Source organism: Acanthochromis polyacanthus, chromosome 13 (genome assembly GCF_021347895.1).
Source record: "Acanthochromis polyacanthus isolate Apoly-LR-REF ecotype Palm Island chromosome 13, KAUST_Apoly_ChrSc, whole genome shotgun sequence".
Classification (NCBI taxonomy): domain Eukaryota; kingdom Metazoa; phylum Chordata; class Actinopteri; family Pomacentridae; genus Acanthochromis; species Acanthochromis polyacanthus.
The window spans coordinates 13,139,615-13,165,904 of NC_067125.1; the positions used below are offsets into that span (position 1 = coordinate 13,139,615).

The following is a 26,290-nucleotide window of genomic DNA, read 5'->3' on the forward strand; positions in this document are numbered from 1 at the left end:
GAATTTAAACAGTAAGTTCTTTATTTCTTATGAAGAACATTCATCTGCACTCACTATGATGTAAAGAAACAGCCAGGTTTAGAACAGCCTAAATGACCCAGAGCTCTTTTTTTTTTTTTTTTTTGTGAATCAGTTCTACAAGCTATAGAAGAAGAGGATCTGGATAGTCTTAACTCTGAAATGATTATTTCCGGGAAGCCTAGTAGCATTCTACTTCTGATTCTTTAAAACATGATTTCATTAGTTGAATCGACTCTCAGATATAAATTCATTTTGGTCATTATTAAATGTACAAATAAATCAAATCAGGCAACTAATGTTTATAAGTTCTAAAACGATCTAACAAAAACCCCCCACACATTTTGGGTTGAATTATCTTGCCTCTTATATGAATAGTTTAATTGGTTGCGGCCTAAATTTAGAAGGCTGTTTCACTGGGTTAGGTTCATGCTCACATTTGTCCTTAGTATTGTAAATGGAATCCTCTCCCATGTGCATAGCCATATCCTTCCAGAGGTATGAAAGATCTCTTTTCCATTTTACCTGTATTTTTTTCAAGACATTGGATGCTGGTCGTTTCGATAGCCCCTTATCTCAGCTCCTTCTGATTGGAATAATCCTCCTATATCTGAGATCTATAACCTATTTTTATCATAATGTAATCTATTTATGCTTGTTAGTTAATTAGTGCTTCAGATAAGGAGATGTCAAACTGTTCAATCTCTGTTTAAGTGGATGTAATTGTTGCATTATCTGGGTCCTTGAAAGTGATTTTCCTGGGGGTGACTGAGCTGTCTGTATTTGTACTGCTCATTGTATGTTATGTTGGAATGTGTTTTTTTTTAGGACCCTCATTAAATGACATGCTTCATCTCAAGGGACTGTTCTTTCAACAAACCACAACTTGAAATTCACAGAACATCTGTGTTTACCAGTAAAGATAAGGCAATTCCACTAAAATGCTGTTTAATATTTTGTAGTGTATAAGTTTAGCTCATTTTATACTATTACAAAATTTCTCTTTTTGTTTATTTAGTCAAGTGGTCTCCTAATAATAAGCAATACTTTCGCGGTTTTATTTTCAAATTCCATGTAGTCTCTCAAATACTGTACCGGATATCCATTGACGGCGCTCCTAGTAATAATGTCCGATGTGAACTGCGAACTTTGGTTCCTGTATCCTCCATATTATTTTCGCTAAAATATGCTGCCAGTCGATTTTTTTATGCGAATGCAAAAATGCAGAGAGTTTGCACCACAATACTGAAATATCCATTATGCTTACAGCTGTACGTTACAGCTATACATCCACGACAGATGCTGTTGCTAGCTTTTAGCATTTAGCCTTCTGTAGGTAAACAAAGCGACTGAGGAAGGTTCCGCTTGACACGGAAACGAACATACAGGAGCACGAACTGTAATAAGTGCGTTAGCTTCCATTTCATTGAGGTATGTCTGTTTTTCTTCTAGCTAACCCTTATTCCTGCATATTAATGTTATTAGGAGCTGATAGCAATTAGCAAGTGTTGCGTTTGAGCAGAATTTGGAGGTTTCTGTGTTTCGTTGTTTTGACGTACCTGCACACTGAAACACTGTCAGGTAATAACAGTCTCTTGATTGTTTGTCCTTCCAGAGGTTCAGCTCTGTCTTCATGGAGTCTCTCAACACGTTTGAATCTGAGATGGAGGCTGATGGACAGGGGAACTACTCTCTGTTTCCTGCTTTGGACAGCATTGCTAGTCTATCTGGGACTTCAGAAACTCTGGAGAGGTTGTACAAAAGTAATCCTTCTGCAGTTTGACACAGTTAGAAACATCTACTGCAGGCTCATGGCTGATAGAAATCAGATACTGTCAGTAATAATGCTTTAAAGTATTGCTGAGCAAAGAACAGTCCATTAGCGTTATAACTTGAGACTATGAGACCAATTTTATCAATGCAAGACTTAGCAATCGTATGACCGTTATTAACTTCAGCACCATGTGCAATATTCAGGCTACACAGTGGAGTCGTGGTTAGCACTTTTGCTTTGCAGCTAGAAGATCCCTGGTTTGCATCCTGGTCTTCCAGGGGTCTTTCTGCATGGAGTTTGCATGCTCTCCCTGTGTATGCGTGGGTTTTCTCTGGGTACTGTGGCTTCCCACAGTCCAAAATATGCTGAGGTTAACTGGTAACTCTAAATTGTCCGTGGGTGTGAATGTGATTGTTTGTCTGTATATGTAGCCCTGTGACAGACTGGTGACCTGTCCAGGGTGTCCCCTGCCTTCGCCTGAGTCAGCTGGGATAGGCTCCAGCACCCCGCGCGACCCTAGTGAGGATTGAGCGGTGTATAGAGAATGGATGGATGTGTAATATTTCAATTTCTTATGCAATATTATTTTGTTACTTTAGTGTGATTGCCAGTATTATTTCATACTTCTTCTATTCTAGTTTTATGTTAACTTCCCTATTTTTATGCTCACTAATGTATCATACTTCTTCTGCTGCTCCTGCTATTCCATTAGGCAGTGCATTTATTGTCATACTACTCATTCAGGGTTAGCAAAGTTCTGACTTAGGTAAATGTGCTGAAATTTAAATAGATATACGGTAGTCAGTGGTTGTATTTTTGTGCTCACACATCAAATCAAAATACAGATTAGATTTGTCATCATGATTTAGTACCAGACTGACATTGGAGAAGTGTTTTGCAGTTTTGAATTGTATCAATTTTTCCTTTTTTCATGAGTTATATCATTTGATGGTCTAAATATATAAACAGTAAATCCCATGGCACATTTGCATTTATGGATATCCCAGACACAGCTTTACAATTTATTAAAGTATGAGTAAATGTGGGCTGCATTTTTGTTTTTATTTTAAGTAATAGTGTTTTTGTTTTTGTTGTTGTAGTGAACCACCCAGTGAAATTGCAGAGAAACCAAACCTCACATGGCTGGATGCTGCACAGGTATCTGTCATATTCATCATATTTTAGTGTGGTGTAAAGGACTTTGGGCAAATTAGGCTGCATAATTTGATTGGATTTGATATGTGTAATGCTGATCATCCTTCCCTGCTGTGATTTTTTTTTAAAGTTCTTATTATTTTTCTTTCTCTCATGTAGATTGTCTTGGAAGAAGCTGGACGCCCCATGCACATAAAGGAGATTAAACAGAGAATCATTGACAGAGGACTTGTGCAATCCAAGTACATCAGTCCCCTCACTTTATGAGACATAACAATATGAACTATTTGCATATATTCATATCCTAAAACAGCAACTCGGAGCGTCCCTCACTGTCTTGAATTTCAAAAGATTTACTTTGTTTTTGTTCCTCGATTATGTTGAGTTGCTGCAGCTGAATAGTGCCAAAACAAGTTCATGAAATTCTAAATTGTGAAGGATAACTGCTGTGCCTTTGGGCAAATCATTAAAGAGGAGAGGTAGTCTGTGGGTTGCACCAGGGTTATTAGTCCCTGAATCTCCATTTAGACTCTGCTTACCTTGCTGCTCTTTTCTTGACAGTGCAAAGTCAAGCCTGGAAGCTGTCATGTACCGTGAGGTAAGGAGGATGTTTGAGACTCAGGCTGACAGCAACCTCTGCTGTTGAGTGTAATAACTTACACCTTCACTACTTCAGTGGTACATGTGTCATCTGTATTTCTGTCAGTATCTTTTATTTTTTTCACATTTTCCCATCTCGTTTCTTTAACCTCTTACTTACAACTTTTAAAAGAAACTGAGATTTTTTTGTGCTTTAATTGCAACAACAGACGATCCGTGCTCACTTGCACAAGCATTAAACTTTACCTAACAATGACTGAAATAAATCTGACATCTAATTATTCTAAATTGACCCCCCCAGTTTTTGGGACTCAAACTCAGCTTTTCCAGACCCTTGCATTTGGCCTCCGTCTCACATTATGTTTCAGACACAAAAAGGCAGCAGGAGATTCAAGAGGATTGAAAACAGAAACGGAGTCTTTGCATTGCTGGTGAGTTTTCTGGGATACTAACGCTGGTTTCACACAAAACTTAAACATGTTATTGGATACTGAAAATTCTCTTGACTTTATATGCCGTGCTATTGGTTGTGGGTAAATACTGAGGCCTGTTGACGAAAGATTTTGGCCCAGAGGAGTATAATTCTATCATGTAGACAGAGTAGGTTTCTACATGATCAGAAGTGGTAGATGCAGAGCTTTTGCTGTGGAGATTCAACGCTGTCTGGCTGATCTTCAAGCAGTGTTGGATAACTAGTTGCAAAGATGTGTAAGATTTAAACACTCCCAGAGGATTCTGAGATAAATTCAGAGCCGAAATAATTTCTTTGTTTTAATTTCTTCAGTCTTCAACAGACCGTGCACATTGTGTAACTTTCATTGTTTGTCACACAGCACTTTAAGTAGCAGCTGCATCAGTGTTCTTTTGTTCTGTCTGCATTTCATCATCCTGAAGGCAACACAAGCATTAGCCTCAGGGTCTCTTGGTACATGCGTACAGATTTCGATCTTTGTCTTCCCCTCTTGTCTCTCTGCACAATGTTGAGGAGCGGCAGCAGACCCTGCAGGCCTTCACTGCCCAGTCTTTCCTCAGCTCTCCGCAGCAGAACACCATCTCCAGTTCCGGCTCAGGTGCCTCGGCGGCCGCCTTCCCGTCTCCCACCAGCTCCTCGGAGCACAAGGCCAAGATGAAGAGAGGTCCGCGGAAAAACCAGAACGAAAAGTATAGACTCAAGTACCTCAGGCTGCGCAAAGCTGCTCGTGCCATGATATTTGTAAGTAATCCATGTTTTAGTGAAAGCAAGAAATATTATTTCACATCATACGTATATGGAATCGAAAAAGTGTCTTGTCATCTAGACAGGCTACAATGAAATCAGTTAGAAGATAAGGTCTAATACTGTCTGCTGACTCCCACTACAGGAGTGTTAGAATCCTTCCATATATGAAATCAAGTTAGATATACAGATGTTCTGCTCTCTACTCCCAGACATGCAAGCACTACAAGACTGGAAAATAAGAGCACATCACACACTACAATATTCTATTAAGATTATCACACCAGAGGGAACAGTCAGGGAGCTGTGCTTCACCTCACGTGTTCTCATGTGGATGCAGACATTAGCAAAATAAGACTGTGGTTTATCAACTTTCTGTAACAATAGAAAAAGGCTGAGCAGTTCAGTATGAGAAAATGTTTGAGAAGATGCAGTCATCACTAGTTGTTTACTTTTTAGCAAGAAAAAGAGGTGAGAATTTAATAATCAGCTTCAATGTGTGTTACTAGCATTAGCCTCAAGAACTACAAAGTTTAGTGTTGCTTGGCAACAGTGTCCGCTGCTCTGGGAGGTAGTGTGATAATTCTAACCATCCCTGTAAATATCAAACATGTTTGACATTAATCAGGGAGCCCCGATGAGTCTGTGAACAGCTAGGGAAGGTTTAAGACCGGATCTGTCAATCCTTTACAAAATGAAAACTCTCCGAGTGAAACACTGTTCTAAGACTAAGATCCCAGGGCAGAGTTCTCCTCAGATTGTCAGGAGGGGTGGGAAAAGGGTAAATCAGTTCATAAGTCTTGTAGTGTGAGCCTGGCTGTAGTTCAGTTCTGTTCTTTTCAGTGCTATAATACTGTCTGGCCTACAGGAGAATGCTTCTCTCTGTGATGAAGTCGCTCACTTGGAAGAGAAGTTTCTGAGAGCAAAGGAGGAGCGCAGGTGAGTGCGTTCTATGAGTGTTTTAAAAATAATATTGAGCACATGATGTGTTTAACAAGGACTTATCTAGCTGTGTCACTTTGTCTTTTGTTTTTCCAAATTCCCACGTATGACGAATGTGATGTGACATTATTATTCTCAAGCTAATGATTCCTTCACGTTATTGGTCATTTTTTAATTTCCAGGTTCTTACTGAAGTCGTTGCTGCAGTACCAGTCTCTGTCAGAGGGAGAGATGCTGCCCACCCCCAGCTCTAGCTCTCATCCACCTGCGCCGCCGGTGGCATTAACCTCCGGTCCTGCAGGGACTTCAGGCCTGTCTGGGGCTCATAACCTCACATCTGTGGTGTCAGCCGGGGAGGAAGGACTGCTTAAAAAACCCAAGAAGGAAAGGAAAGAACGAGGGAGGGAGAACGGAAAGGAAGAGCGTGAGTGTTACGATCAAGTATATATAAAGAAGTAAGGTTTCCTGTGTTGACATGTATGTGCTACAATTGTGCTTTTAGTTCCAAAGAAGATGTCGAAGAAGAGGAAGCTAGCAGACGGATCTCGGAAGCTGGTGCAGCCCATCCCCCTCGACTCGTCTGGTCGTCCTGTTTTTCCCATCGTCCTCGGAGGGTTAACGGTTTACAGTCTGGGAGAGGTCAGTGTTTGATATGATATATGCAATCACTTTGTAAACACCATAATACAGTAACAGGAATCTTTCAAAATGAAGTCTTTTAGCTATGATTGCTTCAGCTACATGTGGACTAAAGCCTCTCTAAAAGCTGACACTAACCACTGAATTAATTTTACTGATTACAAGCCTTTGACTGCTCCTCAGATCATCACAGACAGGATGTTGTTCCATGACGAGTGTGCCATCTACCCAGTGGGATTCTGCAGCACACGCATCTTTGCCAGCATGAAAATCCCCGACCAGCAGTGCCTCTACACCTGCCAGATCAAGGATGGGGGAGCAGGTCCACAGGTACACACACGGTTGTGGTCAATCATCATCCTCTTGAAACTTGTTTGCACATTTATAGGTCTATTTAAAAAGAAAACTGGAAATAAAATACTTCTCAGAACCAAGTGGACATATCAGAATACTTTCTATACTGGTAGTTAGGCTGTAGTGATATAAATGAAACATGTTAATTTGAATGATTTTTACTGACACAGATTTATTCCAGAAGGAGTTTGTAAGATGGCAGACATGCCACTTTGCGTATCTGTAACTGCACAAGCCATCAAATCCAAAAAAAGAGCCTCTAATAGATGAGATCAAATAAAAACAATGTTAAAATCATCAACTTTTTTAGAGGAATGTATATCTAACTGTTGAGATACACATTCTTAATTTCAAATTAGATAAAACAGCTTGAACAGATCAAAAATATTACAAAACAAATACAAACAATATCACACGGGACTGAGTTGGATAATATACCCAAAAATGTTAGGACCAAAATAATAATACAACAAAGCAGGGCGAGTTAAAAGAATACGCTTTACGAAATACTGCTAGGAACTGAAAATGTAGAAAATTTAAAAAATAAACACAACAATGTACCAAAACCTCCATTCAGCCTGCCGCAGCTTTTCATTTTAGTTCAATCCACCAGGTTTGTGCTGTAAATGCTGACTGTCATCGATGGAATGCCTAAAAGTAAAACACCTAGAAGTTCACACAACAAGAGACGAAACATTTTGGGACGCGGCTGGAAAGACAAATATTTGAATGAGTGTTTGCTCTGTCTTATATCAGCTGATGTGGAATATGTCTACTTCAACATTTTCAAACACTTCTACCTCTAGTTTGAGATTGTGCCTGAAGAAGATCCTCAGAACGCCATCGTGGCCTCCTCTGCCCTGACGTGTCATTCCAATCTACTGAAGGCCGTCGCGTCTGTCAGGTAGCACGTTTCACCACAGCGGATCGTACTGATTATTGTGACTAGACAGAGGCTTTGTGTTTTCAGGTTTAGTGTTTATCCGGCAAAAGCACGCCTTATGATTTCCACAGGTAACTTTATTTTGCCACTTTTTAGTGTAATAAAGAATGTGTCCTTCTCTTAGTTCCAAGTCTGTGGCGCCGATTGTGCCGTCAGGAGCCGACTTCTTTGGCTTCTCTCATCCCACCATCCAGAATCTCATCCAGAGTTGTCCTGGAGCTCGCAAATGCAGCAAGTAAGTTCACTCTTTTCCACGCTGGTACACAACACACACTTGACAACTACGCTGACTCGCAGATTATCATTTAAGAATGCAAATCGGATATGTTTTTTCAAAGTTTTACCAAAATTTTGATGTCAGCTGTACAAGAATAGTTGTGCTGTATAGTCTAGTTTGTTTTCATTTCAAAAACAAGAACATACTTTAGGTAGTGTCACTATCCTCTATGGTACAACTTACGCTACAAGCTGAATTTGCAAATGTGTGTATTTAATTTCTACTTACAGTGTATGTAGGCACAGCTCAGTGTTTTCAGCATTTATATATAGATCTACGACTTCAGGAAGTGCAGGCGGATTGTACACGTGGTTTACTTAATGACAGTAAATATTATAGACAAAACATCTTTTCCCATTGCGAGCAATATATGATGATTAAAACAAGTTTCTAGGTGATGTGGCCAGCTATAGCATTTTAGGTCATTAACGCATACATGCTCACTTTTGCATTCATTGTAAATTTATTGTTTTAGACCCAGATCTATTTACAGTAATACGCAACCAGTTCCATGCAGTAAAGTCTAGCTGCAGCTGAAAGATAACAGGAAAATGTTCTTCACTTCTGCAGTAATTTGAATTTCCCTTTTTCAATCATGTGGGCAAACAAACTGTGCTTTTAATTGCAGGACTTAATTAAAAATATTACATATACAGGTTCAGCCAGCATGTCTTTACTAGATTCCTTTAATGTTCTTTTTTTTTTTTAAACTTTGTTTATTTAGCTACAGATGGATCCGCTTTGAGGTTTGTCGTCCTGGTGACGGTCAGGTTCCTCACAGCTTGTCAGAGGACGACGCCTCAGTCAACTTTGAAGCCTACCAGAGACACCAGGGCTTTGAAGAGAACATCAAGACAGAACACATCCCAGGTGTCGTAGATATAGGTTTTCCATATAGCAAATGTATTTTAGCTTGGCTGCAGGGCTGTTACATTTAGAGGATCTTTACTGTGGCATGTACAGTGTAGCCTTTAGGTTTAGAAGCTCGCCTGAGGTCACTGTTGCGAGGACACGAATGAAAAACTTTCTCCTTCACAATAGCTGTTGTGAAAATGTCTGAGCAAAGCCACTTGGTTGTTCCTTGGCCTGCTGGAGTGTGTGTAAATATAACCCTCTTTACCCCACCAACTACTCCTTTCAGTCTCTGGTGTAAATAATAGATCGCAAATGAAAGTGTGCCCCATTACAGGTATCACAGATGTTGGTATCTGGATTTTTTCAGAGCAAATGTATAGCCCATATGCCTAATTTTGTAATGTCGTGTTTTCTAATGCTGACATGATGATCATTCAGTATTTCACTGTGACTCCTTCTTCTTCATCTCTCCTCAGGACAAACACCACAGTCTCCCAGCTCCTCTCATCAGCACCACCTCACCTCCCCCACCATGAAGCCCACTACTTCATACTTCAGCTCCTGATAATTTGACCACCTCTGAAATTTCAGGCCATTGCTGATGTCAGTAGCTGTGAATTTTCATTCTAATTTACAAGGCCTGCAGTATGTTTTTCCTTCCTGGTTCAGTATTTCAGAAAACTAACTTTTATGTTCCTCGCAAGTCGAAGCTGTTATTTATATCATCTTCTAGCAAGCCTCAGGCAGCATTACTGTGGATGTGTGCTAGCATAGCTGATGCTAATGTATTCATTCGTTTAGCTTTGTGCTTAAAGTGCCAATAACAACATAAAGCCGAAACCTGAAAAACTGTATAAACACGTCTGTGCTGGGCTTTAGAAACTGAGCCCCAGCTGAAATTATGTTTCAAATTCAGTTAGCATAATCTTGTTAATTGGTGATTACACTTAAAACTAAACAAATGCTTCCCCATACGTAGGCTTTAATGCATACTGTTGCATTGCTATTTAATTTAAACAGTATTCCAATGTGGACCTTGCATTTAATCTTTCTCTCCAGCTATAACAACAGGCTCATCTCAGATTAATCAATAATTTCATTCTATTTTGTTCTGTGTTGCTTTAAATGTAATGGACCCTGGCAAACTTACGTTTTCATTTCACACTTATTTGTGCAAATTATGTTATTTCAAAATGACTTGTTGTAAACTTAAGCAGTTTCTCCTGTTAAAATAAAAAAAAAAAAAGTGTCATGGTTTTCTATAATCACAGTTTAGTATTTATTTGCAGTGGTTGCACCAGAATATATTGTATATAAAAGAAACAATCACATCAAAATTATACAGACATTTTCAGTGTTTTTATAAGAGAATGACCTTTTAAAAATATATAAAAATGCTGTTGAGTTCAGCCTGAGACAAATGTAGTAGCATCGGTGTAAAGGTCATTCATTCTGGTAAGACAAGACATTGGAATGAACAAATGGATATCACTTTGTGATAAACTGGGGCAAAGACAACTTTGAATGCATGTCAGGATAAACGTGATATTCAGACAGTATGAAGTGGGACTTTTTTTGTAGTTCATGGGGCCGACTGCCCCACTCTCAAACAATATATTGATTTCTTTGTTAAAAAAATGGAAATTGATTGAACCACTAAGTGACTAATCAAAATGGACTTCTCAGTGAAAAGGTGACAAATGATCTAAATTCTACTTGCTGTCAGTATTGCTGTAATTTAATCTCTGCACCGTTTGTCAAGTCTTGAAATTACAGTAAGTTTAGATAAACCCCGCTACACTTCTGCCCAATCACCTAAACTTCAAGAACCTTAAACATAAATGATCTTTTTTTTTTTTTAATACCATCTCCCAGTTTCTGGCTCAGTAGCTTTTCCACATGCTTGCTTTGTCCCCATAGCGACTGATAATGAAAGGAGGTGCAGGCAAAATCCCACTGTCACCATAGACTGGACAGGCTTTAAAGTCACAAGGCCAGTCTTTCCATGCATATCGAACAGCAGCGACTTCCCCGGAGAACAGACACTGAGCTGCAGATAACTGGATGGTGTTTGGACCCCACTGTATGATCGGAGCTGGAAGCCAGAGGGAGTCAGGCCTGCATGGAGCCCATATCTCTGAGCAACAGATCTTGATTAAAAGAAAAGCAAGATTAGGACAAGAGCAGATATTAACATCGAAGGATTGTTCAGCAGTTATAGGTTGATGTCCAATGCGACATGACCAACCCACAATGACAATACACCTGCTTTCTCTGGCTAACATAGCTAGCAGGTATTTTTTTAAGGAAATGATAATTCATAGTGACTGCTCCGCTGCCAGCCTTACCTCAAAAATGTCATGGGACGGCGTGACCGAGATTTTTTGGTCGTAGGTAACGTGGACGTACATTTGATTGGACGCGATTTGGCTGGGGAAAGGTCCAAGGAAGGTCACGTCCCTTTCATCATCAGCCACTGCCCTGGCACCCAGTGTCAGTCTGTAAGCTACATCCTGTTTGTCTCGTGGATGGATCCTGAAACAGAAAACCATGACATTACAGTTGGAAAGAAAAAGGCAAAGAGGAGGCAGCTTGTAGGAGCAGAAAAGTATGTTGAAAGTCAGAACAGTAATTAAAAGCAACTCGTAACTTCCAAATACAGAAGCAGATTAATACATGTGCACACTTTTAATGAAGACCAAAAAAAAAAACAAAGTGGTTTCCCTGTTGTTTTTTCAGTATTTGGTACTTAGAGAAAGCCTGTGATGTTATGAAGTTCTGCCAGGGACTTCCTGTGTGTTGGCAGCATATCGAGGGCAACACCATGAAAAGTTTTATAGAAGTTCTGAAGGATCGTAAAATTTATCCAAAGACTAACTGGAAGCAAGAGCAGAAGCTTATGAACAGGTGGTATTTCAGATTAAAAACTCTAGCAGCAGGATTTTTTATAAACAGACTGACATCAGGTCAAACCTGTTACGGTAGTTCAAAATTGTACTGACTCTCTACACCACATTTCGAGCTGGTTGTACACGGTATGCTGACAAATCAACATGAAGGAGCGGCTGCACTCCACAATGACAGGGCTCTCAGTGTATCAGGCCTAGGCAGGGGTGACTGCCTGGTCATGAGGTGCAGACTTTCTGAAGGCAGATGTGAATAATCCCTGCCTATTTTCAAGTGTTACCAAGTGTGACTCCCAAACACAGCAGGTCAAAGGAAAGTTTAACGCTTTTCAGAAAATTTCACATGCCATGAAAACATATAAAACGGGATCCTTACGTGCCGTAGGGTGAAGTTTCATCTGGTAAATCCAAAGCCACAGCCATGAAGGTTTTCTTCATCCTGGGGTTCGGGACAAAGCCAGTGTCTGCCGTTTGATGCCAGCGGATGTTTGGAAAGCCGTTATCTGTGGAGTATTTTTTGTTGGTGGACAGCTGCACAAAACAACAAATGACATCTGAGAAGGCTCTGTACGCTATACGTCCGCATTACCTGTACAGAGGGGAAATCAGCATTAATGTCTCCACGGTGTCTTTCTAATATTATCACCAGGGGGCGCACAAATCAGAAATTTTCTGATTCCACGGTGCAATGTCTTTAAGATGTGCTTTATACCGAATGCGATCATTTTTAGGTGTTTTATAATGTTGAGACCAGTAACATTAAAGCCACCAGCATTATATTGCATAGGTCCCATAAACTTCAGACCTCTGAAGGTGTCCTGTGGTATCAAGCACTAAAGGTGTAGCATTAGTAGATCATTTAAGCTCTTTAGGCTGTGAGATGGGGCTTGTTATTCCAGTACATCTCCCACTGGATTGAGATCTGGATAATTTGGAGGCCAAATGGACACCTTGTAGTCTTTATCGTGTTCTTCAAACCTTCCCTGAAACATTTTGACTGTGTGGCAGTGAGCAGAAGCCATGCGCATGGTCTGCCACAATATTCAGGTAGGTGGTACATGTTTAAGTCACATCCAAATGAATGCCACCATCCAAGGTTTCCGAGCAGAACATTAACCAGATCACCATGCTGCCTCCACTGGCTTGCCTTCTTCCCACAGCTGGCATCCTGCTGCTACCTATTCCCCAGCCAAACAAAGCACACACACTCAGCTATCCATGTGATTTAAAAAAAAAAAGAAAAGGCTCATCAGAGTAGGCCATCTTCTTTCATTGCTCAGTAGTTCAGGTTAGACCAGTCATGCAGCCTCATATGCAGCACAATGTGTGTTTCGACACCTCTCTGTCATGGCAGCATTTAGGTTTTCAGCAGTTTGTGCTATTGTAGCTCTTCTGTGGGGTCAGACCGCACTTGCCAGCTGTCACTCGCCACACGCACGATGAGTGCCCATGAACCTGTCATCGGTTAGTGAGCCGTTTGTCCCTGGACCACTTTTGTGAGGTACTAACTACTGCATACTGAAAACACCCCTAAAAGACCTGCAGTTTTGGAGATTTTCTAACCCAGTCATCTAACCATCATAATCTGGCCTGTGTTTCAAAGTACAACACATACTGCTAGTAGTACAGCTGGGGATATCACTCTCTTGTGAAGCCTGACTGAAGATGATCTGCGATGACATATGTGAGGCCCTGCCTGCACATAAACACCTGCCATCACAGTCATCTTTCAGCTCAATAGCTGCTCTTCACCAAGCTCAGCTACGCAGCAGGACAACCAGCTGTTGTACCTCAGCCCTTTCCTTCAGGCAACAGAAGTTGTAGACAAAACATGTCATTATTCACCTCACCTGTTTCAATGCTGTGGCAGACTGGTGTATACTAAATGTGAAGCTAAAGTAATACTGCATCAACATACTTGGACAAACCCAAAGGGAAAGTCGAGAGCCGTCTGCCCCCCTGAGCCGTGGTGAAATGCCATCCTCCAGTCATCGATCATAGCAGGGAAGGAACAGTTGTAGTTGTCCTGATGATAGACTGCATTTGCCTCACCTGAAAGCATGACAAATCTCACAGATGTATGTTTTGTAATTGATTATAATGAACATACATCTGATATTCGTGCAGACAGCATTACTCTACCTTGGTACCAGATGGCTCCTCTGATGGTCATATTGAGCAGTGGATGGATCATTGAATTCCACAAAACAGAATTGCTCTCTATGTCACTGAGAGATTGTAACATGCAAAAAGCAGCAATAGGGCAGTTAGTGAAAGCTAACTATTCTTGGTCCTGGACTGTGTCATTGTTATAGCCTTACACGTCTTCAGTTTTTTCCAGTCCACACTTCTGCAGGGCTCTTGTAGATGACCAGGCTTCGACTGGTGTGCCTCCCCAACAGGACTCCACTAGTCCTATGGGGTACTTCAACTTGTCATGCATGTAACGTCCAAAGAGCCAGCAGACTGCAGAAAACTCTCTGAGAGCAGCTGGAAGTACAAGTGCTAATCAGTGTAATGCAAGGAAGTGGTAGCAGAAGCACAAATGGCATCATTACTGTCAATGAGGATTATTGTCTTGGAGTATTAATTTGAAAAAAGTTATCACATTGTAGAGCAACATAGCTTTTGTTGCTGTAATGGTAACAAAACTGTAACTTGCATTTAGGAATAGGAGCAAAATGTGCATGTTTCTCTGAAAACAATTCTAGGAATAGATAAAGAAGTCCTTGTTTTACTTGCTGTGGGCTCAAACCAGGGGAGTTCCACTTGAATCAGATCAAGTAGCTCAATTTCACTCCTCTTCAAGGCTACCATGAAAGGTCTCACATGAGGATAGTTAGCCGAGAGGGCCAGTTCCTCTGATGCATTGAAAATCTATTGGAGAACAAGTACATGGATAAAAAAGCTACATGACACGAAGGTATTTGTGCAAACGTTTTGACAATTACAGCCAAAATACTACCTGGCTTGCCGTACCTCAGACATTTTAAAGAACATGTTGCTCTGCCCTCCACAGAGCCAGACATCACCAAACAGCACGTCTGTCAGTGTAGCTTTGCTGCCCCAAGAACTTGCTGTCACATTGTAGGGACCACCAGCATCGACAGGGTCTAGAGTGACTCGCCAGATGCCTGTAAAAACAGCCATCGACACATGAGGCTTTTCTCATTTCACTAATTTCAGCCTCCTCGTCTCCTCTGTCCTGCTGCCTGTGAGCCTGAAATCAATCTTTGTGCTCCATCACAACGGATGCCTCAATGCTGCCTCAATTCAAGGAAAGCTGGCACGTGTGTCTACTCTCCTGCTTCTATCCACCTGGAATCAACCGTCTTTTGCGTTTGCACCTTGATCTACTCTACAGCACACAAGACACCACTCATTCACTGCTCGCATTACTGACAATGTTGACTTTCACACTTCATGGCAAACCAGGGTCATCCGGGTGTTCCCATGCATCTGGGACTTGATCTCTAGCTGTGGTGTAAACAAACCTGACATTGGGCAAAAATGCAGTAAATTTAACATTTTTTTACTCTTAAACTAGTGCAGTGCTTAAAACTTGTGAAGTGGTATACTGCACATCTCACATTATACATGATGAAAAGGCTTATTTTCCCATCATGCAGTAGATTTCCAGAATGAAGGCCTAATGCTGTCAACAAGCAGAGCAGGGACAGCAACCACTGAAGTCCAGAGAAACAACTACACCCCCTGTCAAAAGTTTTAGGACACTTTCTCATTCAAATAAAGTAGAACCTGTGCTACAACTTTTGACAGGGGGTGTATCTACCAAATTTGGTACACATATGCAGCACATCAGGCTGAACAAAAAAAGTCAGTGACAGCCACATTGCAAACCCAACAGGAAGTGAGCTATTTTGCAATGAATGTCAGATTTTGCCCATTTCTCTTTTTTTCTAGAGCGAACTCCTCCTAGGGGGAAACTCCAATTCACCTCAAATTCGGCCAGTACATACAAGAGGCCTTAATGATCTAAAGTTATTAAAATCTTTTTCCAAAGTCATGGGGCGTGTCCGCGGCGGCGTCTGGAATTTTGATCCTTCGCCATGAAATTTCAAATGCTGTGTAAATGCCCTGAACGTGCTCCAATCTGCCTGAAACTTTACATGTATGATCAGAGTCCTGCCCTGATCACATCCATATGATGAAATACAGCCCCTGTCAAAAGTTGTAGGACAGGTTCTACTTTATTTGAATGAGACAGTGTCCTAAAACTTTGTACAGGGGGTGTAAATTTGTGTGGAAAGCATTTTGTGACCGGTATGGTGGCGCTTTACATAAAGCTCCACAGTTAGTCCTTAGATGGAACTTTATGTGGCCTACCTGTGTATTCACATAAGACTATTTAATACGACTGCAGTGTCACCTGTTACTATGCAACATTCTAGCACAATCTATGCAGTCTAAGCACGAGTCATGTTTGCAAGAGGCTTTTACGTAACAGTTACGCAACATTTCAACAACAATTTTTGCTTTTGGACTTGTCAAATGGCAATTACATTTGTTGAATTTATGTGTAGTTGCAAATTATTGTGGAAAATTATTTTCCATAGGCCAGGGATCCGTCAAGTCTTCCACAATACTTTGCTTATAAACTAGGAGTATTTTTTGTTATAAAACTCAACATGTACCAAGACAGCAAAGTAATACTTAAAGTCAGGCAGAGCTGGGTGCAAATCCTGAACACAGAGACTGACTTTGAGTGTAAAATCCATATCTTTTATGCCCCAATTGACATAAACTTCCCATCATTCAACATTATTATTTTATAGTTTTATCATTCAACTATGTCTTCATGTTTGCCAATTATCACCCTTGGTCACCTGAAACACATGTGACAAATCCTGGCCTTCTCAGCAAACAAAGAAGCAACCCTTTAATAACTTTGTTTACAACATATCAGCTTTTATAACATCACAACTACCAATTCCGAACGAGTCTTTTGGTGACATACTGTTATAAGCATGGATCCACCTCTCTGATATAAAGTAATATTTATGCAGCAGGTTGGTATATTATTGCTAACGGGATCTTGATCATAAGACCAGTTGTGCATCTACGGTCTGGTTTTGTAGTTTCACCTCTTGACGGCCTGTGTACACAGTTTTGTTTTCACCACAATGACTAATAATGCCAGTTTCTAGACCTTTATCGTTGTTTTGTATTAGTTCTGTTTTCAGAAATTTCATTTGACTTCAGTAAATCTCTTGCCTGCACTCCCTACTTGTCATATTCTTTGAGATAGTTTGTGAAAACAAAATAAAGCGATCAAATAAATAAATGAAAGCCACATGCAGGTACAAAACGTGACTCAACAACAAAGTTACATTTATTAACCCTCGTGTTGTCATGCAGGTCAAAATTGACCCGTTTTAAAGTTTGAAAATGTGGAAAAATTTACATTTTCACAGTGAAACTTCTGATGTACACATTTTCAACATTTTTGAGAAATTTGAACATTTTTTTTAGTGGAAAAAAAGAAATGTTAAAAATGTTTCTTTAAGAACATTCACATAAAAATCAACAAAAATCCAGCAAATTTCTCTGTATTTTGGTTGATTTTTACATGAATGTTCTGAAAGAAATTGTAGACGTTCTACTGATATATACGTAATCACTTTAGATATTTTCAGGATTTTTTTTTGGAAGATTTATACTCATTTTTTGAAAATATTTACAAGAATTTTCTTGCCAAATTTGGGGGAATTTTTTTAAATGAAAATTCTAAGGAAAATTTTAAGGAATTATTGGAATTTTCTTCCTGAAGGTTTTGCAAATTTTCTGAAATTTGGGGATTTTTTTTTGCTTTCTTTTCAGACAAGGAAATGTTTTTGGTGCCTGTAAATGAAGACAACATGAGGGTTAAAAAAAGTTAAAAAAAAAAAAAAAACAGGTTCTGAAACGTTCAACGTTTCGTTTTCTAACTGCTTCCTGATTGTTGTTACATAGCAAAAGCTCTCAAACAAACAAAAACTTGCTGACATATCTGTGTGACAGGTTAAAAAATCGATTTAGAAAAGATTAGAAATGGTTAAGGTATTAAAAGTGTATTATACACAGGTTTAAAAGCTGAAAGCAGAGTTTATGATGAGTCAATTATCAGTTAAAAACAAGTTAAAAAGGATCTATTATCCATAATTATTTCGTTTACATGATTGTTACATTTAAAATGGTAAAACTGTACTAAAGATATAGAAACTATTTACATATTTACAAATGATTTAGAGGTTGATGATACATGATCGATTGCTTTGGTCTGGAGTTGTGTTCCTGCCTGCACTGTTTTAGCTCTGTGCTTTTTTGAATAAAACAAAATGGAGAAAGGACGCACGTCTCGTCTCTCTCTTAAGTTTTAGGAAAAAGTTCCACCAACCTCTCCCAAAATCGCGGAGCAGAGGGTACAACATTTGGAGGCACCGCTGGGATATTTAGTGAGTGAAAAATCCACCAGAAGTAAGTGGGAGCTCAAGCTGAATATCCCTATCGAACCCTAGCATGCCAAGCTAGCATCGGAGACACGACGCACCTCAGGCATTCACCGCAGCTCTGTCAGCACGTGCAGCAGGTTGTATCTACTAGTGAGCACAGCCACCACTAGAGGACACCACCTTATCACAAAGCTAACAGAAGCCAAGTTGAACTGTTTGTGTCAAATTCTCTGATGAAAATGGAGTCAGAGCTGGAGAAAGTGCAGCTCGAAGTTACAGGAGCTTTATATGGACTGGATATTGAACAACTGCTAAAGATTTGCAACGAATTAAACATATCTGGACTTGAAAATGAGAAGCTTGAAGAAAAAACTCGAGGCCAGCTAATCACTTTTATCGTGAGCTATGTGGGAAGAGATGAGTTAGCTGAGCTTGAAGACGAGGGGATTTCTGATTTGCTCAGTATCAAAGACTTGATTGAAAGTTTAAAGATGCCAGAGTTAGAGCTATCAGGTGAAGATAAAGAGAGAGAAGACCTACAGAAAGAGGTAAATGTCCTACGAAGTACACTACAAGCTAAAGAAGAAGCAATGAGTCAGCTAATGAGTAAGAAAGTGAGCCTTCAAAACACACCAATAAAAAGAAGAGTGCCAATGCCCCAAGAAAATGCCATGTGGCGCAAAGACTTTAAGATATCAGGCCAAATAGGTGAGCCAGGACAAAAGGACAAGCTCACATTTTCAAGTTTGGCCAGGCAGATTGAAAGTGGGCACAGTAAGGGCTACCAAGAGGACGAAATAATTGACGCAGTGATTCGTGCCATTACACCAGGTTTGCAGCTTAGAAGTTACCTGGAAGGCAAAAGTGATCTGACTCTTCCCGCCCTGCGGAGAATCCTAAGGTCTCACTATCGGGAGAGAGGGGCTACTGAACTGTATAAGCAGCTTTCATCTGAGGTACAGAGCAGTAAAGAAACGCCGCAAAACTTCCTTCTGAGAGCTATGGACCTTCGTCAAAAGATTCTCTTTGCATCTCAGGAGGCTGAGTCAGGTTTAAAATATGATCCCGCCCTGGTTCAAAGTTTATTCCTGCACACCATCTTAACAGGTTTGCAAAGTGACAATGTAAAGAATGACATGCAGCCCTACCTTCTTCAGCCCGCCACCTCTGATGAAGTTTTGCTTGAGAAAGTAAATGTAGCATGTGCAAATGAAAAAGAACGACAAGACAAGAAGAAACAGACTGTTCCCCAGCGAACCACCGCTGTGCATGCTGTCCAGCCCAGTGACACCCCGGCACCTGTTGAGAAAAAGACTGTCCAGAAACAAAACCCAGCTGTCTCAACATCTGATCTGCTGTCAGAGATTAAAGAGATGCGGTCGGGGATGGTGCTGTTAGAGGACCTGCGAGCGGAAGTGTCCCAAATCAGAGAGTCCATGCAAAAGTCTACAACCACGACACAACTCACCAGCGGAGGACCTGAGGACCACTACCCAGCGCAGATCTTCACATCATGTCCACCATACCAACTGGATCCAACTGCTCAGCACAACTACCCACAGCGGGCCCCTCCGGCCTTCCAGCAGCACTCCCGAGCAGCTCTTCAGCCATACCACCCAGAACCTGGCTTTGCATCGATGAGAGGCACTGCACAGTTCCAGCAGCGCTTCGCCCCTCAGCGTTTCTACACGCCCCGGCCACAGCAAAGGTGTTTTATTTGTATTCAAACAGGTGAAGAGTTTTGTCAGCACTGTTTTAGGTGTGGGAGCAGTGAGCATTTTCGAGCTGGCTGTAAAGCACCAAGGCCAGTTAAATCAGCAAAAGGTAACTCTTTAAACTAGGGGAGGTCACTCCAACGGGACATGGTGTGACCAGTGACATTAAAAGGTCCCTGTGTTGTTACCGTTGTGCTATACAAGGTGAAATTCAAAGTTTCAAATGTTGTTCTGTGTGTAAGAGCGCCCTCTACTGTTCCAAAAAGTGCCAAGGGGAACACTGGCCCATACACAAAACTAAATGTAAGCCCTACTCTTGTGGTAGTATTCAGAAGGGAAATAGGAGGTTTTCTGTGAAACAAGTCAAAAGTAAGATGTGTGAAAAAGACAAAATACCTTCAGTCAGGCAGTTAGTGGGAAGTAAATGTCTCATTAGATGCTTTTTGGGTAAAAACAAGGTTGAAGCACTTTGGGACTCTGGTTCACAGGTTTGTGCTATTGATGAGTCATGGAAGAACATTAACTTACCTGAGGTACGACTGAGAAATGTGAGTGAGATTATTGACCCAAACGAACCCCTTCAACTTGAAGCAGCTAATGGTACAGACATGCCATTTGTGGGATGGGTTGAGATACCATTTAAACTTACTGCTAGTGACTCTGAGTTACTCATACCGGTTCTCGTGCTTAAAGGTAACCAACAGCAGTGTCCAATTATTGGGTTCAATGTTATTGAGCACTTGGTATCAGAAAGTATGAGGGATGAAACTAACTCAGGTGAAAAAGAGAAACTTTTGAAAGCAGTAAAATTAGCTTTTCCACAACTAAAGAAGAACAAAGCTACAACTTTCATAAAAGCAGTTAGTGTGGGACAAGCACATGAGTACAATGTGAAAACAAGAAACGAGAGAGTGACTGTACCTAGCCAGAGTTCAGTGTTTATTGAATGTAGGGTACAGGCTAAGCCATTTAAAGAGGACATTACACTGATTTTTGAACCTTTTGAAAACCCACAATGGTCAGATGGGTTAGAATTTTGTGACACGCTGGTTTCGGTGAAAGCAGGGTTCGCTCCAAAGATAACTGTAAGTGTGCAGAACCCTACCAACCATGACATTACATTATCAGGGAGAACCACTATTGGTACTGTGCAGTCAGTGGGGTCTGTCTATCCTGCTAACATCTTCAGTAAAGACCTTCTGTCTGCGGCCATCAACAAGATCAATGTCCAGGAGGCTTCAGGATGCACTCCCACAAGTGAGCAATGGGACCCTCCTGTGGACTTGTCTCATCTGGATGAAAATAAAAGAAAGACAATTCAGCAGATGTTAAGAGAGGAATCCGCATCCTTTTCAAAAACTGACAATGACATTGGGTGTGTGAAGAATCTGCAAATGGACATTTTGCTAAAGGACACTGAGCCAGTTTCGAAAACATATCTTTCTGTACCAAAGCCACTGTACAGGGAGATGAAGGACTACTTACAGGACTTGATAGCACAGGGATGGGTGGAAAAGTCTACTTCCTCTTATTCATCTCCTGTTGTCTGTGTAAGAAAGAAGGACGGTTCGCTACGTTTATGTATTGATTACAGGGAGCTGAATCGTAAGACACACCCAGATCGACACCCCATACCCCGGGTACAGGACGTGATGGACAGCCTGGGGGGGAACACAATTTTTTCATTACTGGACCAGGGTAAGGCGTATCACCAGGGGTTCGTGTCCAAGGAGAGCAGACATCTAACCGCCTTTGTGACCCCCTGGGGCCTTTACGAATGGATAAGGATTCCTTTCGGCCTCATGAATGCGCCAGCTGCGTTCCAGCGGGGTATGGAGCAATGCCTAGAAGGACTGCGGGACGAGATATGCGTTCCTTATCTCGATGACATTCTTGTGTTTAGCAGGACTTTTGAGGACCACGTTGAGGACGTCAGGAGAGTTTTAAAGCGTCTTAGAGGCAATGGAATAAAACTCAAACCCCGAAAATGTGACCTTTTCAAACCAGAAGTGAGGTATCTCGGCAGGATTGTTTCTGCTGAAGGAAGCAAAATGGACCCGGCAGATACAGCTGCAGTGAGAGCCCTGAAAGACAAGCAGCCAGGTACTGTTGGTGAGCTCAGAGCAATACTAGGACTTTTAAGCTACTACAGGCAGTACATCAAAGATTTCTCTCGTATTGCTAGTCCCTTGTATGACTTGCTTAAAGCTCCTTTGAAAACAGAGACTCAGTCGAGAATAAGGAAAAAGACAATGAAACAGAACAACAATGTGCCCTCAAGTACCCCTATTCAGTGGAGTGATGCACAACAGTCAGTCTTAGAGCAGTTGATAGACTGTTTAGTTCAGCCTCCTGTTCTAGGTTTTCCAGACTTTACACAACCCTTCGTTTTACATACAGATGCCTCGAACCAAGGTCTAGGAGCTGTATTGTATCAGAGACAGAATGGCAAACTCCGTGTTATAGCATATGGGTCTAGAACTCTAACCGCAGCTGAGAAAAACTACAACTTACACTCAGGCAAGTTAGAATTTCTAGCTCTTAAATGGGCTATTACGGATAAGTTTCGTGATTACTTGTACTATGCACCATTTTTCACTGTGTTTAGTGACAACAATCCGCTTACTTATGTTTTGTCTACAGCTAAGTTAAATGCAACAGGATGTAGATGGGTTGCAGAACTTGCTGATTTCCATTTCACAGTGAAGTATCGTCCTGGTAGAGAGAATATAGATGCAGACAGTCTGTCTAGGATGCCTTTAGACATGGAAACTTATATGGAGAAGTGTTCAAAAGAAATGTCATATGATGCCATTAGTGCAACAACACAGGCAATTGACCATCAAGATGAATCTAGCGCAGCTTGGTCTATGGGTATTTCAGCTAAGAGTGCCACAGTGTCAGTGAGCATGCCCATAGCTCCACTTACTGTAGGACAGATCAAACAAGACCAAGAAACTGATCCTATTATTGGACAGATTGTGAAATATAAATTGACAGAGACAAAACCATCAGGTTCAGAACTTAAACAGCTTAATCAACAAGTTGTGTGTCTTTTGAGAGAGTGGGACAAGTTACAGTTTAATGACAAAGGTGTTTTATACAGACAAACAAAAACCAGAAAACAGCTTGTTCTACCTGGGAAGCATAGGTCAACAGTGTTAAAAGAACTACATGATGAGATGGGTCACCATGGTGTAGATAGAACCACTTCTTTGATAAGGGATCGTTTTTACTGGCCCTTCATGCAAAAAGAAATCGAAGACTATGTACTGAGAAAGTGTGTGTGTCTTAAGAACAAGAAACCAAGCCGCGAGACAAGAGCACCGCTCACAAACATTGTTACTACTCAGCCTTTTGAGCTTGTTTCTGTTGATTTTTTACATTTAGACAAATGTAAGGGCGGCTACGAGTATGTACTTGTTCTTGTCGATCATTTTACACGTTTTGCCCAGGTTTATGCTACCACAAACAAGTCTGGTAAAACAGCAGCAGACAAAATCTTTAATGACTACGCTTTAAAGTATGGATTCCCCCAGAGACTTCACCATGACCAGGGTGGGGAATTCCAGAACCAGCTTTTTGCCCAACTAAAAGAGTATTGTGGAGTAGCAGGCTCAAGGACAACACCATATCATCCAATGGGAAACGGACAATGTGAGCGGTTTAACCGGACTTTGATTCAGATGTTGAAAACACTCACTGAGAAACAGAAGAGTAACTGGAAAGACTCCTTAAACAAACTGGTTTATGCTTACAATGCAACGAAAAGTGAAGTGACAGGATTTTCCCCTTTTTACTTACTTTATGGACGGTCACCACGGTTACCAGTGGACATGTTATTCAGCTTATCCTCAAATGATGATCAAGGCGATGGTAACCATCAGAGCTACATGCAAAAGTGGAAAGAGGGTATGAAAGATGCATATGAGACCACACGAGAGAATGTAAACAAAGCTGGTGTTCGAAGTAAGCGACTTTATGACAGTAAGCTGAAGTATTCTACCCTGTTGCCCGGTGATCGTGTTTTAGTAAGGAACTTGACTCCACGCGGAGGTCCTGGCAAACTGAGAAGCCACTGGGAAGATGTTGTACATACAGTGGTTCGTCAAGTGAGCAAGGACATTCCTGTGTATGAACTGAAACCTGAGCGAGGCAAGGGCAGATCCAGAACTTTACATCGTAACCTTCTTCTGCCATGTGACCATTTGCCCTTAGAGACTTCTTTGCAGCCTCGTCCAAAGAAAAGGACTTTTACTAGATCAGCTGAGGCGCCAGAGATCCACTCAGATGAGAACGACGACGATGACGAGTGTTATCCAGTGCTACGCCGCCTAAACACTCGGCCCGATTCACCACAGCCTGAAAGGACCACAGAACCGACTCACCAGGAGGAAAACCAACCTGAAGAGGTGTTGCTGGAGTGCGGGCCTGAAGCTGCAGATGTTAACCAGCCAGAGGATGATGTTGATCAGGTAGAAGACCAGCCTGTGGAGGTGAGCCTTCCTTCTCCTCGCCCACCTGCTTCTCCTGCCCACTGTGATTCTAATGAAGAAGTGCCTCTGAGACCAAGACGTGAATCCAGAAAGCCAAAAGTTTTCACTTATGATAAACTGGGTACACCTGCATGTTATAATATTCAGACTTTACCTTATTATCCAGATCAGAGAATGCCATGGGTCTACTATGTTCATCCTTATTCTTTCCCAGAGTTCTATGCACAATATTGATATGGGTAATCACATATCTAGCTGAATTTGAGTAAATGTGGTTTCATTAGACTCGCGCTGAAAGATTTAATTAGAAGTCATAACGTCATTCAAACTGTGTTTACGGTGAGACAATGGTGACTTGAAGGAAAAGAACAAAATTTGGTTCATACCAGTATACAAAATATGCATTTACTTTTGAAACGGACACTTTACACTTGAGACTGTGCATGAGTTTTTACTCAAAGAAACAGGATGTATGAAAAGAGTTCCAGTCTGTAAACATTTGCAAATGAGTGAGTTTGAATATGCACTTAACTAGTATTTTGCACTTTGATAGTGGTATTATACCCAGGAATTCATGTGTCCTGATGTTGGGGACAACATCTATTTTGAGGGGGAGTATGTGACAGGTTAAAAAATCGATTTAGAAAAGATTAGAAATGGTTAAGGTATTAAAAGTGTATTATACACAGGTTTAAAAGCTGAAAGCAGAGTTTATGATGAGTCAATTATCAGTTAAAAACAAGTTAAAAAGGATCTATTATCCATAATTATTTCGTTTACATGATTGTTACATTTAAAATGGTAAAACTGTACTAAAGATATAGAAACTATTTACATATTTACAAATGATTTAGAGGTTGATGATACATGATCGATTGCTTTGGTCTGGAGTTGTGTTCCTGCCTGCACTGTTTTAGCTCTGTGCTTTTTTGAATAAAACAAAATGGAGAAAGGACGCACGTCTCGTCTCTCTCTTAAGTTTTAGGAAAAAGTTCCACCAACCTCTCCCAAAATCGCGGAGCAGAGGGTACAACATCTGCTCCTGTCACGATCAAACAGATGATATTAAAAAAAAATCCACTAGACAGCAATCTGGTGCACTTACCTCCTGTGACTGTGACCAAAGTTTTCTGTGTCACTGGTCCTGATAAGAAGACGGTGACCTGCTCATTCTCAGGACCAAACCCCCACAACACAGCTCTGTCCGGAGACTTCTGCAGCACCATGTGGTCTCCATAGTAGGAGGCGAAGCTCAGGTTCCCATCTACAAAAACAATTAAAGAATAAAGCAGCAGAGTAAAACATTAAGGAAACAGGAGTTGGGCACAGATATGGTGTCCTGTATTGCGAGGTGCATTTGAGGGACCTGGCTTGTGGTTTCTGCTTTAAAGTCAGTGTCAAAGCTAGAACATCAACAAGCAGTCCAAAGCAGCGACACAAGTTTGGTCAAAGCGTACTCACCACAGCCGTGGAAAGAAACCAGAAGTATGAAAACAACACAAAGTGTCACAGCCATGATACAGACAACCGACGCATACGAAAAGCTGAAAGTTCTGTCATTCGGGTCAGCTGACACGCTCATATTACACACCCACACACATGACGCCTAATTAAAGATATTACTGATTGACCTGCTCTCAGCATAGACTGTGCGCGAGGACAAACTGGATCCTCCACAGTCTCCACGTAACGTCATCCACGGCTAGCGGCTGACTGTTAACCTTCAGAATAAAAGCACGAGATCAGCGTTCCTTTTGTGGCAAGAAAATATTTTGAAAACAGTTTGACGAGTTATCCTCCAGCTGCTTACTTACAAAGGTTTTCCACAAATAAACAAAAAAAAGGGGGGGGGGGGGATCTAAAATAAAATTGCATATACATAAATCAGAAAATCTGTAAAATAAATAAATAAATAAATAAATGAATAAAGAAATAAATACAAAAAAAT

The 26,290-nt window shown here is 41.0% G+C and overlaps 2 protein-coding genes across 4 annotated transcripts; one reads left to right on the top strand and one right to left on the bottom strand.

Annotated features, from left to right (window-relative positions):
• The first annotated feature begins 1,203 nt into the window (after positions 1-1,203).
• tbrg1 (transforming growth factor beta regulator 1) lies at positions 1,204-10,038 on the top strand. Of its 2 annotated transcripts, XM_022199672.2 has the most exons (15): positions 1,204-1,449; positions 1,634-1,770; positions 2,893-2,950; positions 3,107-3,189; positions 3,509-3,545; positions 3,916-3,978; positions 4,533-4,760; positions 5,632-5,702; positions 5,888-6,129; positions 6,208-6,344; positions 6,528-6,674; positions 7,505-7,602; positions 7,766-7,876; positions 8,643-8,788; positions 9,250-10,038. In XM_022199672.2, exons 2-15 carry the CDS (start codon positions 1,652-1,654, stop codon positions 9,336-9,338), a joined length of 1,629 nt encoding a protein of 542 aa, XP_022055364.1. In that variant the 5' UTR covers positions 1,204-1,449; positions 1,634-1,651; the 3' UTR covers positions 9,339-10,038. The 2 variants fall into 2 exon arrangements, with proteins under 2 accessions (XP_022055364.1, XP_022055365.1); XM_022199673.2 differs by lacking the exon at positions 3,916-3,978 and having other exon boundaries at positions 1,205-1,449.
• On the bottom strand, positions 10,039-26,088 carry siae (sialic acid acetylesterase). 2 transcript variants are annotated; one of them, XM_022199676.2, is made up of 10 exons: positions 25,974-26,088; positions 25,448-25,606; positions 14,659-14,813; positions 14,418-14,556; positions 14,001-14,169; positions 13,822-13,907; positions 13,598-13,731; positions 12,056-12,210; positions 11,122-11,308; positions 10,039-10,923 (listed from the first exon to the last, which is right to left on the bottom strand). In XM_022199676.2, the coding sequence occupies exons 1-10, from the start codon at positions 25,984-25,986 to the stop codon at positions 10,657-10,659; spliced, it is 1,464 nt and encodes a 487-aa protein (XP_022055368.1). In that variant the 5' UTR covers positions 25,987-26,088; the 3' UTR covers positions 10,039-10,656. The 2 variants fall into 2 exon arrangements, with proteins under 2 accessions (XP_022055368.1, XP_022055367.1); XM_022199675.2 differs by having other exon boundaries at positions 25,804-26,040.
• Between the last annotated feature and the right edge of the window lie 202 nt (positions 26,089-26,290).

Coding starts and splice junctions, on each gene's coding strand:
- tbrg1 (XM_022199672.2), top strand. CDS start 1,652: ATGGAGTCTCTCAACACGTTTGAATCTGAGATGGAGGCTGATGGACAG. Junction 1,771..2,892: donor ACTTCAGAAACTCTGGAGAG/GTTGTACAAAAG, acceptor TTGTTGTTGTAG/TGAACCACCCAGTGAAATTG. Junction 5,703..5,887: donor AGAGCAAAGGAGGAGCGCAG/GTGAGTGCGTTC, acceptor TTTAATTTCCAG/GTTCTTACTGAAGTCGTTGC.
- siae (XM_022199675.2), bottom strand. CDS start 25,924: ATGAGCGTGTCAGCTGACCCGAATGACAGAACTTTCAGCTTTTCGTAT. Junction 13,908..14,000: donor CTGGAAAAAACTGAAGACGT/GTAAGGCTATAA, acceptor ACAATCTCTCAG/TGACATAGAGAGCAATTCTG. Junction 10,924..11,121: donor CGTCCCATGACATTTTTGAG/GTAAGGCTGGCA, acceptor CTTTTAATCAAG/ATCTGTTGCTCAGAGATATG.